Source organism: Hemicordylus capensis, chromosome 2 (assembly GCF_027244095.1).
Source record: "Hemicordylus capensis ecotype Gifberg chromosome 2, rHemCap1.1.pri, whole genome shotgun sequence".
Classification (NCBI taxonomy): Eukaryota; Metazoa; Chordata; class Lepidosauria; order Squamata; family Cordylidae; genus Hemicordylus; species Hemicordylus capensis.
Window position 1 is genome coordinate 418101139 of NC_069658.1, and position 14478 is coordinate 418115616.

General features: G+C 46.4%; 1 protein-coding gene and 1 long non-coding RNA gene across 14 annotated transcripts in view; one reads left to right on the forward strand and one right to left on the reverse strand.

Annotated features, from left to right (window-relative positions):
• Positions 1-14478, forward strand: part of LOC128347391 (uncharacterized) — an 85239-nt gene that overhangs the window by 34562 nt on the left and 36199 nt on the right. The gene's annotated exons all lie outside the window — the stretch shown is intronic.
• The window catches only part of ANKFN1 (ankyrin repeat and fibronectin type III domain containing 1), a 376151-nt gene that overhangs the window by 10271 nt on the left and 351402 nt on the right, over positions 1-14478 (reverse strand). For all 11 annotated transcript variants that reach the window (XM_053301930.1, XM_053301921.1, XM_053301928.1 and 8 more), the window contains 2 exons: positions 10564-10730; positions 2393-2612 (listed from right to left, as the gene is read on the reverse strand). In XM_053301930.1, the coding sequence (XP_053157905.1) occupies positions 2393-2612; positions 10564-10730 (387 nt within the window). The remainder of the gene's footprint in view (positions 1-2392; positions 2613-10563; positions 10731-14478) is intronic.

Here is a 14478-nt window from a genome sequence, read left to right on the forward strand (position 1 = left end):
TGCCGGGAGCCGTGTGGCTCCCGTTGCAGCACACGATCGCAGGAAAGCGGGCTAGGCTCCCTTAGCCCGCTTTCCTGTGGTCGTGAGAATCACCACATTGTCTCTTAGGACTAAGCAATAGGGATGTGCACGGTCCGGCCCAGTCCGGACTGGCACCGACGGGGGGCCCTTTCTTTTAAGGCGGGAGGGCTTGCTTACCCCTCCCTCCTCTTCGGCCCCCTCCAGCACCCGTATTTAACTTAAAAGCGGGGCGCTGGAAACCAGCCGCCCCCGCTACCGCCCCCCCCGAGCACATTAGCAATTAAGGGTGCCCCTGCCGTCGCCCGTCTGCCCGCCCGCCCGCCAGCCAGCCCTCCCTCCCAGCTGCCCGCCCGCCCGCCCGCCCGCCCGCGTGTGTCCTTACCTAATGCTTTAAGTAAACGAGAGGAGCTACCGAACGGAGCTCCTCTCGTTAGCAAGGCCTCCAGAGGACTGAAGGCGCTTTGCGCGCGCGCGCATGCGCACGCCGCAAAGGACGCCGGAGGCCCGGTCTACCCGCCGGGAAAAGGCCGGGTAGACCGGGCCTCCGGCGATCGGAGGCCCGGTCTATCCGGCCCTTTCCCAGCGGGTAGACCGGGCCTCCGATCGCCGGAGGCCCGGTCTACCCAGCCTTTTCCCGGCGGGTAGACCGGGCCTCCGGCGTCCTTTGTGGCGCGCGCATGCGCGCGCGCGCAAAGCACCTTCACTCCTCTGGAGGCCTTGCTAACGAGAGGAGCTCCGTTCGGTAGCTCCTCTCGTTTACTTAAAGCATTAGGTAAGGACACACGCGGGCGGGCGGGCGGGCAGCTGGGAGGGAGGGCTGGCTGGCTGGCTGGCGGGCGGGCGACGGCAGGGGCACCCTTAATTGCTAATGTGCTCGGGGGGGTGGCGGTAGCGGCAGCGGCTGGTTTCCAGCGCCCCGCTTTTAAGTTAAATACGGGCGCTGGAGGGGGCCGAAGAGGCGGGAGGGGTAAGCAAGCCCTCCCGCCCTTAAAGTCATACCCCCCACCCGGACCCGAACCACCAAGAGCCGAACCGGTCCGGCAGTTCGGCCATTCCTTAGAATGGCCGCCGGACCGGTTCAGACTCACCACTACTAAGCAACAGGTGATATTAAATGCATCAGCATGTATTTAAAGGCTTGACTTTACTGCATAGAGGCGAGATTTCGACTGGGAGATTTACACAGCACGGAGTTAAGGGGTATTTAACTCTTTGTGATGTTTTCCCTTTGAACCCCCCCCCCACACACACTCACAAAGAGCTATTTCACCCCCAAAGTGCCACTGTAGCAAATTGTATTTACAGCAGTTGTGCGGAGGGATTCTTGTTTCAAGTCTTATTACTCTATTAACAAAGCCACTACTGTTGCATACTGTCTGTTCTGTCTGTTTGCTGGAGCTCCCTCTCTTGAGCTGTTTTGTTCAAACTCCTCAGTGGAGTGATAGCACACAGCCAAGTGTGTGCATGAGGTTACATGCCATGCTTAATTTTTGTTTCTAAAGTGGTCCCTCCCATCACCTGGGTGCATTTGAAGAACGTCAGTTAAACAAAATGCTTAGCCCTATGCTGTAGGAAGCCATCTGTCCAATTACAACAGAAAGCAAGAGGAGCAGAGGGGAGACATAAAGATAGGAGAGATGTCCAAAAATGGAAGGAAAACGTACCCATTAACTTAGTAAAAAATTTTCAGAAATGTTTTTGATTTCTCCATGGAACATTAAGCTCTCTGTTGCAATAAACTAGAAGACAAAGGCATAATTATAACTCCAGGCTGGACTGTGTAGACAGACAACACTGGGCTGAAAGCAAAATACAAACTGTTGACAGTGAGATTAATTAGCCATCTCAACAAACTACACAGGACCATATCAGTTTCTCCATCAGGTACGAGAAATTGATTCTTTAAAAAAAAACCACAACCCCACACACAATCAAGATTAGCCAGAGATCTCTAAAGAACGGGTGAAATTACTGGGCTATATATACTCAGACAACATGCTGAGTAGCCATCTTTTCTGCCCTCCCCTTCCTGCTTTGCTCCAAATGGTGCACAACAGTTTCTAGGAATATGACTTTTCTTCCAGGAAAATGACTGCCAGCTAGCCCTTTTGTCAAGACTGGGAGCAGGAGGAGAAATGGAGGGCTGGTTACAACATCACATGTGGGGATCAGCAACTCTGTAATGAGTTTTACACACACACACACTTTAAAATATGGTGATGTGTACAGAACGTGCCACAGAGATGCCAATCCCTTGTGGTTGCTGGGCAGCCATACAGTACAGTCTTGGTGCACCTCTGAATTAGAAGTGACTAGAGAATGGTGTTTTGAGGTTGCCTTGTCTGAAGGGGACAGAGATGTTTTCTCTTACCACTCATGCCTTTTCTCCTAGGGGTCTCCGTCTCTGGTGAGGGTGGTGGGGATGGAAGACAGTCGAGATGGGAGGATGTTGAACTGATCTTCTTTTGCATTGTTTCTTCAGACAGATCCACAATCTTAATGACTGGTAAGCCACCAGCCGGCTGTTTGTACCGTGCGTACTGTAGTGCCTCATTGATCCATCTCATTTCACGCCAAATCTCATCAATTTGCTGTGTGAGGAAGAGGATGCAGAGAACATTAGGTTTTATATCGCTGTTTTTACTTGAAATACATTGGTCATTGGCTAGAAATGTCTACAGCCTACATGGCTATAAAGAGATGATCTCTGAGCTGCACAGCCTTTTTTCCTACTCCTAGGTTTATCACTGTATCTTGACTAGCACTTTTCTGGTTCAGGGTGATTTCACTGATCCGGTGAGCAGGTTTGAGGGCGGGGAAGGATGCAGCCGCTTACCTTCCCCACAGATGATCTAGAAGAGTTGCTGGGTGTGCGGATTGCACACCCAGATGTGCCGCTGCTGCCCCAGGCAGCGCAGAGGTTTGTGGGCTGGGACATATCACCCCAGCCCCCAGAAATCACGCAATACAGCGCACGAGTGCATGGTGCCTTGTGGGGATGCCCCCAGCAATGGCCTGGAGCCCAGTCTTGGGTCAGCAGCCAGCGCTGACACATGAGCAGTTAGCCTGGGTTCAGGGTGCATTCTCAAACCTTGGCTAACCAGTGGGTTCCCGAGGCGGGTTTGCTGCCGAGGCGCCACTGGGAGCCATGCAGCTGCTGGCGGTTCTCACAGGCAGCCAGCCAAGCTTGCTCACAGCTGCCCTAGTCTGGTCTTGGCTGCTTGGGAAAACAGCCTCACTGACTGCATCTGTTGAAAAGGTGGCAGCTTTGGGGGAGTATTTGTGACCTAGCCGTGGCGGTTTGTGACTTCCTAGACGATGAGGCTCTCCACACCGGCCAGGCTCTGTGGGGGGAGCGGACTTAGCCTGCTCTCCCCACAGATGAGCAGTCGCTCGTTGCTGGGGGGCCGGATTGGCCGCCCACACGACTACCAGCTCCATCATGGAGCTGATAGAGGCTGCAAGGATTGGGCGCCGCCTGGCCCCCAGAAGTCCCAAGATGCGCCGCACAAGTGTGTGGGGCATCCTGGGGAGACCCCTGAGACTAGGAGGCTTGTTTTAGCCTCCCAGCAGGGGTCTTCTCATGAGTTGCCGCAGCGCGGAGCTGCGCCATGGTGACTCGTGACCGGGAAACCTGTTTAAGGGGAGGGCTTCTTTGGCGGGCTAGCCGCCAAAGAACCACTGGGCTCGCCCGGTTTCCCCCCATCGTGAGAATAGCCTCAATATCACTGCAAGTAGGAGCAATCTGTGGTGGAGGGAGGGCAGGAAAGGGGTGATTCCCCATTGCACTTCTGCTGCAGCTTTCCCAGCAAGCTCTCTTGCTCCTCTGAATCTGGAACCGCACAAGGGGAAAAAGCAGCTGAGGGGGGTGGTAGAAGAGTGCAGCGGGTGGAGGGGAGAAGTTAAGCACACCATGCCTCCTGCTTCTCTGCACCAAACTGGCACCTCTTGCAGTCTCTTTTCACTAATAAAAAGCAGATGTCAGGGTTTGTAACATACGTGCAATAGTTTGTCCTGTCCTCAGGAGCAGATTTGTCTGTTCCAAACTAGGTTCCTATTCTATTGGGGAACAGCCTATGAAGTTGGTAATGTTCTTTACATCCTCCGATCTCCTGAGCCTTACATAGATTAGAGACTACTACCTCCCACAAAGTTCCATCATAGTCCCTAAAAACACCATGTTAACAGAGCCAGCTGGGCACAACACTATGGGAACATCAAGTTACAACCACCTCTAGGGAAAACATACAAGCATTTTTTGTGGCTGCTCTACCTTTATGGAATTTTTCACATTTGGGGATTGGTAGGACAAAATCAGAACACACTTTGGAAGCAGGGTAAGATCTGGTTCAATGAGTCATCAGCCAGAAATCCAATACGGAACAGTGAGATGCAATATACATGCCACTTACAATGCAGGGTGAATCTGCATACACTATCCCTGGACTGTGTCCTTCATAAAAGGGCAGAACAGGCATTACAAAACAGAGGTATGGCCTGCAATACGAATTGCCTTATAAATAGTATAAGCTGGGCTGGATGCAGGCTGATGATTCCCAATGATTCCCAATGGTGGGCTTATTCACACAACCAAATTGGTGGGGGTGCGGGGTGGGGCTGGAAGGAAAGCAGGATCCCACCTCCAAACAGTGCGAGCTATCTCCATGGATGAGATCGGTGTGTGTGTGAGGGGAGAACCTAAGCTGAGTCCTCCAGTATCCCACAATGCGCCACATGAGCAGCATAGAGGCAGCCTTCAGTACAGCAACAGGGCTCCTCTACCTGACCTCTCAAGCCTTACAACTTTATGGTAAACACCTTGCAGTTAAAAAGCAACAGCAGCACAGATGACCTGAACAAGAGGTAGGATGGGCTCTGTTTCCCCCCCACCTCACTTTTAGCCTGGGTAGTGAATCTAGACTATCCAGGCTCAGAGCTGCTGGATCGGGAGGACTCCCGATGCTCCAGATGACCAGAGAAGCCTGAGTTAACCCTCTCCTACCCAGGAATCTCTGGACATGAGAACAACCCTTATTTGTACCAAATTCCCAAACCAGCAATTGTAGGAACTGGCCCTAAGATTTTTCTGGCTGAGCAAGCATTTGGTTCTGGAATTGTGGGTGGGTTGTATTTTAGTCGGGGGAAGCTTTCCAAATTATCCCAGACCAGCTCATTATCTAACCATTCTGTCTCAGAGAAGGGCCTTTCCCCTTGTGTGGTTTAATGTGCTTAAAGTGTTGGAAGGCAGGTATAAAAAAAAAAATCCCTTTAACAGCCGAATATGTCCCTGTGGTCAGGCCATTTAGTGTGTGACTCGTGTTCTTTTTTATTGTTCAGTTTATAGAGAGATTCATATTTCTTTCATTTCCCCTTTCATTAAATATGTCTTATAGAACAGACAATGAATACACTAGAGATGTGCATGAAGTGTTTTGTGCACACCCAGGGCAGCAGAGAGCGGGCCCTTTAAAAGGAGGAAGGCAGGTCTTATCTGCCCTCTGTTGCATCTCCGCTGCCCCCTGCCGTCCCAGAGCGGCACTGTTTGTATAAAGCAGCCAGGCTCTCTGTTTGCCGGCTGCATTTGCATTTGGTGTCTGAGCATGTGCTGTAGATGCCATCTTAAGTGCTCAGTGTTGCTGACCACTCAAGATGGCATCCACACATGCTCAGACACCATTTCCTGCTGTTAAACAGGGAACTTCCTGTTCCCAAGCAAATGCAGCCAGCTGCTTCATACAAACAGCGCCACTCTGATATTATGTATTTGTCCTATTTATACTATGTTCTGTTTTGTTTTTGTGTTTTTGGGTCAAAGTCATGATTACCGTATTTTATGGACTATAAGACTCACTTTTTTCCTCGAAAAATATCCGCCAAAATTCAGGAGCGTCTTATATGTTTTAACAGTTTAATATGTTAAAACTCTGAAAAACTGGATTAAAATTAAGGTGCGTCTTATAGTCCGTAGCGTCTTATAGTCCGTAAAATACGGTATTAATTAGGGGAGAACAAGTGTCCTGCCCTAGTTTGGGAGCCGTATGTGCTCCTGTTTGTGCTCATGTGAGAGGGAAACAGGCAGGAGGTCAGGGGGGAAGAAGTGATCGTCTGGGAGAGAGATGCTAGGTCAGAGGGTGATTGAGCCTACCTCAGTTAAAGTGCTGGGTATGAGAGCCCATAGGACAGTGCCCTCAAACCCAGCTCCACCCTCCCAGACAATCACCTTGCTGTTTCCCAAGCACACAGTCACAAAGTGGGATCATGCATAGCTCCTGAACTAGGCTAGGGTACTTGTCCTGCCTTAATTATTATAGTGTGAACTGCCTTATTCTTTGCTATTTTTAATAATGCATTTCATAGGGCAGGATATAAAGCAAACCTCAAATGCCTGTGTAGCCAATGAAGAGCCATACTTTCGGATCCTTCTAGTCCAGGGCTGCTCAACTTCAGCCCTCCTGCAGATGTTGGCCTACAATTCCCATAATCCCTGGCTATTGGCCATTGTTTTCTGGGGATTATGGAAGCTGTAGTCCAAAAACAGCTGGGGGGGTCTAAGTTGAGGAGGCCTGCTCTAGTATAAAAATAGAACTGTTTTGATGTGCTGAATATTCATAGCAATCCATCTACTTGCCCATTTGATTGTAACCCAGTCTAGACCCAATTATGGCCCCTCAACTCTGCCAACAGCACAGCTCTAAGGTTCCTCATGGTAACAGTCCAGTCATGTGAGCTATGCTTCTGGAGTGTCTAACACATTACCGTACATACATATAAATTAGCACTTAACTGCAATTTCAGCATCAGATAGTAAGTTTAGGTCCAGCTTGGTCAGTCCTGAAATACTGCTTTTCTGACTGGCCAAGAGCCTGTTTTAGACACAACATACCTTATCTGCTCTGTTTAATTTTTACTTTCTGGTTTTGCTCTGGCTCCCATTTCAGAACAGCTTTTATGGACTCCTTCACTCTTTACAATGTTTGGTTTGTGTAGTGACTTCAGCACTGTCTTAGATCTGGGATCATACAAATGCTCTTGTGGTTTTGCGGTCGCCGCTGAAGATTGCGGTATGTAGTGGGCTGAGACTGTTTTCCCCTTTGGCCAATAGGTGGAATACAGCTGGTTTTAATTTGAGAAGGAACCTGACAAGTCCAATGCACTGTCACAATAATTTGGTGCAAAACTCTGTGGTTTAAAAAGACCCTGCTACATTTTCATCAATCATGAACAATCATGAAACCTAAAGTCAGAGTTTCTTCTCTTCTTGGTGAAATTTAGGCTGAGACCATAATAGAGCCCTTTTATTTGTTAGAAGATTTAATTCTTTCTTTTCTATTTCATTTTCTATTCCTTCCTGTCCCTATAGATCATGTTCTGTGAGTGCTGTGTTCTGTAACCTCTTAGAGTACACCTATGCTGTCTAATCTTGGAATTATTGGGCTGTTTTTTGCAGTTTGGAGTGGGCTTAGCTGTTTGAAATAATAACAGATTTGCATATGGATGCCTGTTCCCCTCTGTTAGATAGCACTATGTCCAAAATGTAATTTTAAATATATATATATATGGAGGATGGAAACACTGAAATGACTCTGCGGGATTGCCAAACTTTTGGGAAGGAAAAACAGACTTGAAACAAATTATTTGTTGACGATAATAATTTGTGAACAGGTGGATGTAGGTACGAATAGATTAATATCCAAATATATTAGACGTTATTAAAAATCCTACCAATTGTGGTAGGGCAGATGTGCACCATTCCCAAACATATGTCCAAATAGCCAAGTGCTAGGGACATAGGAACAAAGGAACATAGGAAGCTGCCATATACTGAGTCAGACCATTGGTCTATCTAGCTCAGTAATGTCTACACAGACTGGCAGCGGCTTCTCCAAGGTTGCAGGCAGGAATCTCTCTCAGCCCTATCTTGGAGATGCCAGGGAGGGAACTTGGAGCCTAGATGCTCTTCCCAGAGTGGCTCCATCCCCTGAGGGGAATATCTTACAGTGCTCACACTTCTAGTCTCCCATTCATATGCAACCAGGGCAGACCCTGCTTAGCTAAGGGGACAAGTCATGCTTGCTACCACAAGACCAGCTCTCCTCTCCTCTCCATAATGGTGGGGTTAGTGTTTACTTTGCCAAGTACGAACTTTAGAACTAAAAAAAGTGACGTGAATTGCAAATTGGGACAGGGCATGAAATTAAACACAGCAGGCACAAGTGACAAAATGTATCTGCTAATACAAGCTCTGCAAAAAAAAAAAAAAAGGTCACATAAGGTGAGATATAGACATAACCATCTGGTTATGCCCTGAAAAGCAGTAAACAGACCTGGATTTTACATCCTGAATTCTGATGAATTTTCTACTGCATTTCCAGAATCCCTTAGGTCTGCCAGTGAATTTATAGGATCCTGGCAAAAATAAGAATAGAAGGAAACTGGAAGTTTCTGGGGAATCTCTAAGTACCATAAGCAGCAACAGTAACTCAATAGTTACTGTTGACATGTATGAACTATACATGTATAGTTCACATGTACTGTATGACAGTACCTAAGGTTTACACAAGCACCCACAGCCCTGGGAACTCTTACTTGTCCCCCATATCCCCACACGAGCCTCTGCTTCCTTCCAAGGTTCCAATATGCTGAGATTGGTTGTGACATCTGAAACCACTAATCTTGGCATATATCCTGCCCTGCTTCAAGCAGGGAACCTGACATCTGTAACCGGTTTCAAATCTCAGTTACAGTTATCAGGTTCCCTTCTGGAAGTAGAGCAGCATGTGCTGAGATTGGTGGGTTTTGATATCTTGACCAATTTCTATGTATCAGGACCTAGAAAGGAAGTTAAGAGTTGTACCGGAACGGAGGTGCACACTCTTGGGGCTATGGGTGCTTGAATGAACTTCAGGTGCTGCCGTACATGTGAACCTGCCCAATGAATAGATATAAAGGCCTAAATATCGCTTGGAACCAATTCAAACTCCATCTCATCATGTGATTGCTCTACTCACAAATGAGGCACAGGAGTGAGCCTAGAACCTGATGTGCCATCCCTATATCTAGATAGCTTTATGTGGAACTGCCTCCTACATTAGCACATTCTTACATATTATAGACTTCTGTAACAGACAGATTGGGTGGATGAGACATGCACCCATACAGCAAACATTCTGTGCACACTGCCCTGGTGCATGGACAGTTTGCCTCTACTTTTAAATATTGTTATTGCTTTTACTAGCTTTTAGTTGATTTTGATTCAGATTCATTCTTAACATTTTATTGTGTTCTGGTTCTATAATGTTTGTAAGCCACTTTGGCTGGTGAGGGCAAGAAAGGCAGGATGTGTGTGTGTATGTAGATATAGATAGATAGATAGATAGATAGATAGATAGATAGATAGATAGATAGATAGATAGATGAAAAATAAAAGATGCAGTATATCTGAATCATGTGCAACTTCATATATCCAAATGGCCTGCAGGCACAATAACATATTCTGGTAAATAAACTCTTTTATCCATGGTGCCTTTCCAAGTAATGTCAAAACTTGGGTAGGTGAGCCCTCAACTAGCCTGGAATCTTGCACAATACTTTCCGCAATTGACCATATGTATAGATTTGCAGCATACAACCTTGACAGAACAGGGCCAGCTGGAGACATTGTGGCGACTGCTGCAGAAAAATCCAAATATCATTCCTCTTCTGCTAATTCACACAGGCATTCAGACGATCTCCTGTATAAACCCTACTGAAATGTACTAGGAAGCTGCCTTATACAGAGTCAAACTATCGGCTCATCTAGCTCAGTACTGTCTACACTGATTGGCAGCCGCTCTTTAGGGTTTCAGACTGGGTTCTATCTCAGCCCTAGCTGGAGATGCCCAGGTTTGAACCGGGGACCTTCTGCCTGCAAAGTGGATTTCCAAAGTGAACAGAAGCTGTGCAGGAGCATGGCTGCTATTCTAAAAAGGGCTTGTAAAAGAGAACTTCCAGGCAGAGTGTGCCCCGTGCCTGATCTGGTTGTCTTCCACTTTGCCTATGCTTTATGGTGCCCCAAACCAGCTGCCTAACCTGGCTGCCTCATGCTGGTCATTGCTGTCAAAAGAAACAGAATTGTTGGCAGTATTTTTCACAGCACAGACTGACAGCCGGGTATGGCGGTGGGGGGGGGGGAGGGGGAGGGGGAAGCTTCACTTTAAAAGAAGAAAGGCTGTGCTCCCAGACTAAATTGCAGGGCACAGCTTTTGCTCATATTGGAGAGGGAATGGGATTTATAACCCAAACTGACGCATTTCTCTATAACACTCCAGTATAACTGTCATACAATTTTATCCATTAAATTCTCTCTCTCTCAAAAAAAACAAGCAACCCGTGGAAGGGAGGGAGTGGGGGAAGAGCTGCAGAGTGGCTATTCCATAAAACCCAAATTGTATTTTGACACTAAACGTCTTTATGCTGCACCTTGCCCAACAATTCTCCATTTAGGTTCCAAATTACAGCCCCTGCTAGAAATCACCTTTGACTAGTCAGAAAACAGACGGTTACCTGTATGTAATCTAGGACTTGCTGGTGTCTTTGTTTAGCTGCAGCGACTTCACTGTCTGAAATTGCTTCCCTTAGGGACTGCTGGGTGCTCAGAAAATCTAGTTCTATGACAGCAGAAAGGCGGCAATACAGACTAATAAATTTCTCCTTGTAACTGCAAAAATGAACTGCAGAGACAACAAAGCACAGAAGCGAGTGTGTTAGACATGCAACTCTTAAAAGCCTTACCTTTCAGAGTAACTTGATATAGATAAGTTGCCATTGCATGTGCTTATCCCAGAAAGGAAGAGTTATAAAATAAGTTAAATGCCAGAGAGAGAGAGAGTCGTGTTAGTCTGTCACAGTGAAAACAACAAAGAGCCTTGTGGTACCTTAGAGACTTAACAGATTTATTGTGACATAAACTTTCATGTACTAGAGCACACAATAGGAGTTCAATTGGGATAATACAGCTAGAAAGATAGTAATGTCACAGTGTTTGCTGTTGTGAATGGGATACTGTTTTTATTTGTATTCATGAGATCCTCTTAGAAATGCCTCAGAAATATCATTCGTCTTTGAGAGAGACCTATGTATTTTACGTCTTTTACTGTTTACATTTTCTCCTCCTGTACCATGATGGATATATCTGCCAACTGAGGACAGCACTCCATGCACCTGAGAAAGTGGGCTCTGGTCCATGACAACTTGTGCCACAAGAGATCTGATAGTCTTTAATACAGGTAGAGGCGAGCTTTTCTATTGGATTGCCTTCTGCCGATATAAATATGCAAGGTTCAGGTTTACATAGAAATCTTACTCAGGCAGGATGAAAAAAATAAATAAGGAAAGTGTGTTCCTCACTTGCATGCTTATCACTCAGTGACAACATCATCAAGTGACGAGTTGTATGTGTGAAATGCCTGTCACAGCTTAAATACTTCAGCCAAAGCTTACACTCCAGTATTCAATGCTTTTCAGTGAACTACACTGCCACGGGCAGCAGAGAGTCATCAAGGGAGGAGACATCAAGTAGGCAACATGCATACCACTGTTGTGATGAATACTCTCTAAGGCTCTAGCTGTGCTAGCATACCTTTGGGACTTCAGCTGGGCAACTAATGCTTGTTGACAAACAACTGGCCTGTGCAGTATGGGGTCGGTTTATGCATCTGATGTGCAAGTCCTTCACAATCAGCTCCGCCTTGCACTTCATCATTGTGATGATGGGCTCAGTCACAGGGCTGCCATCTCTCAAGTGCTACACTCTCCATGCCACATTTTTCCTGGCTGAACATACAAAGGGGCCTTCTACCGAGTCAGACCACTGATCCATCTAGCTCAGTGTTGTCTACACTGACTGGCAGTGGCTCTCCAACATTTCAGGGAAAGTCTCTTCTATTCTCTTCTGCCTACAAAGCAGAGTCTCCACCATCGAGTTAGGGCCTGCATCCCCAGTTTGATATCTTAGCTTGCTCATAAACTGTGCTTAGAACAAACTGGGATTTGCAGAGTTCTGACATAACAAATCCTGCTTTTAAGCCACAAACAGAAACTGCACATTTCTTCCCTTCATGAACCAAGAGAAGAGGGGATGTGCAAATCTGAGGCTCATGCCAGTGATGAAAATCATACTACAGCATGTATTTAGCATTTTAACGTCTGCTGGTAAGATGAGATATATTTGTATTTCACTTGGAGCCAGTCGTTTCCAACAGCCCTTTAAATACTGTACATCGTTCCCAAGGATATTGTGGTGGCATTTGAAACAGGTGTGCAGCCATGGCTGGCTGTGTGCAATCTCACTTCTACAAGCTTTCCTTTAGGGGAACAGTACATTCTATATACCGATACTGCACTAGTGCAAGGATGTTGCAATAGCTAGTTCCAGAGTGGGGAGCTTATGTTCCAGACTACTGTTGCATCAGTACAGCAGGGCGTGCTTGCACAACCTGTGGCGCACCCCCTTCTGTGGAATTTCTTTCTTAGTCCATATTATTAATTACTATTTATATACACACCATCTGTCTCCAAAGGCTCTAGGTGGTTCACAACCATAAATACAGTAAGAACACAATTAAACAAAACAACAAAGAGTCAAAACAATTTAAAACATTCAAAGATTACTAAAAGCCAGGTTGAAAAAAATGTGTCTTAAGGGCTCTTTTAAAGGCTGATACAGATGTTAAGCTACGGGTATCTATAGGGAACGCATTCCACATCCCAGGAGCAACTCCAGAGAAAGCCTGCTGAGATGAGCTGGCGGCATTCGGAGATGAATCTCACTCAATGACCTTAATGTGCAGTGGGGATCATGCAGAAGAAGGTGCTCTCCGAGGTAACCCAGGTCCTAAGCCGTTGCAAAGAATGCTGCCAAGCTATCCACTATCCTTATTGTTCTCGTGCCATACTTGCACAAGCGGATCAAGACCGCAAGAAGTTGTGCAACGTGGAGCATCCACTCAGTGGCACGGCTTTCTTGAATGTGTACACCTTTGCTCATGGCATCACTGCAGCATTATTTTGGATGTCAGCCGCTGTGTCTTTCAAAGGATAGCCACTGGGTTAGCTGTAGCATTTAAAAGAAGAGTTAGCTTTCCCAGAACATATGAAATCATGCTGTCTTTCCATTCTGCCTGATGAAGAGTTCCATGGGATTAAAACATTCACAGACTTTCAATACATCTGCAGAAGGTGACCCAATTTAAAAAACCACCTTACCTAATTCTGTTTACCTTTCTGAACATGGATTGTAAATTCTGATTAACCAGGGTTTGTTTTTTTTAATTGAACTGAAAGAGAAAATATAAGAAGAAGAATTAAATCGGCTCTCTCACTCTTTGTCCATGCTACTCTTCTGCAAGGGGTGTTTACAGAGGCATGTTCTTTTCCTTGATGACAATGGCTCACATCTTGACTAACACTGGGGAGGGACAGTGTGAGGGCTGTGAGGCCCCCAGGGACCTACTGTCCAGTTGCAGAGAGTGCCTTTGGGTGGGGGTGGGGTGGGGTGGTGGATTGGTGAAAATCCCACCCCCCGTGTGCAGGATGACTCTGCAAAATTAAATGCTGTGGAAATTGTTTGCCTGCTGTGCCTCCACACCGCTAGTCAGCCAATATATTCTCTTTTGGTCCTTCACTGCTGCTGGCCATATGGACCAACATCCCCATTTCCCTAAAATGTGAAGGGTAGCATTAAGCTTGTTGCTGGAGCAATAGCTGTATTTGAGGGTTTCAAAACGAAACAGAACATTTTCCCTTTCAGACAGGCAGGCAGTCTAGGAAAATATACTTGCTAGAGACAATGATGCAGCAACTATATGTGTATCTGTGTTGTTAGAACATAGCATGAAATCCGCCCAAATGAGCATCATGTTGATTTCTCGTAACAGATTTTCACCATTCTTTTGCATGGCATATTCATCCATATGCTCAACAATGTTCGCAGGGTGTCGTGCTAGTGACACATATACAGGATAAAATGACATGGCAGAAGTCAGATCTGTCACTGGCTATTAACCCTAATAAGTAGAATTGCAATGTCCCTGATGAGAGAGGGGACTTATCTAGACCACAAATTACTCAGGAAACCCAGTGAGCGGGGGTAGGAAATTACTTGCAGGGAATTCTCAGAACAGTACTCTCATCAATCTGCCTATGATTCTTACGGGCAGGTCATGACAGTGAAACTAATATTAATGGATAGCGTAGGTGTGCCCAGAGTGTATCTCCACCTACCAGATGCTCTTCTATGTATACTTGGGGTCACCGACATATTCTGCTTATAAACTTCCTTGAGACATCTGTTAGGCCAGTGCTTAACTCAGGAAAGGCTGAACAAAGGCAGACATTGATCCTTTACCCAGTGTGGCAACACTTGGGAGGGAAACAAAGATACTCACACCCGCATCCCATGTTCACTACAGGAATGTTCAC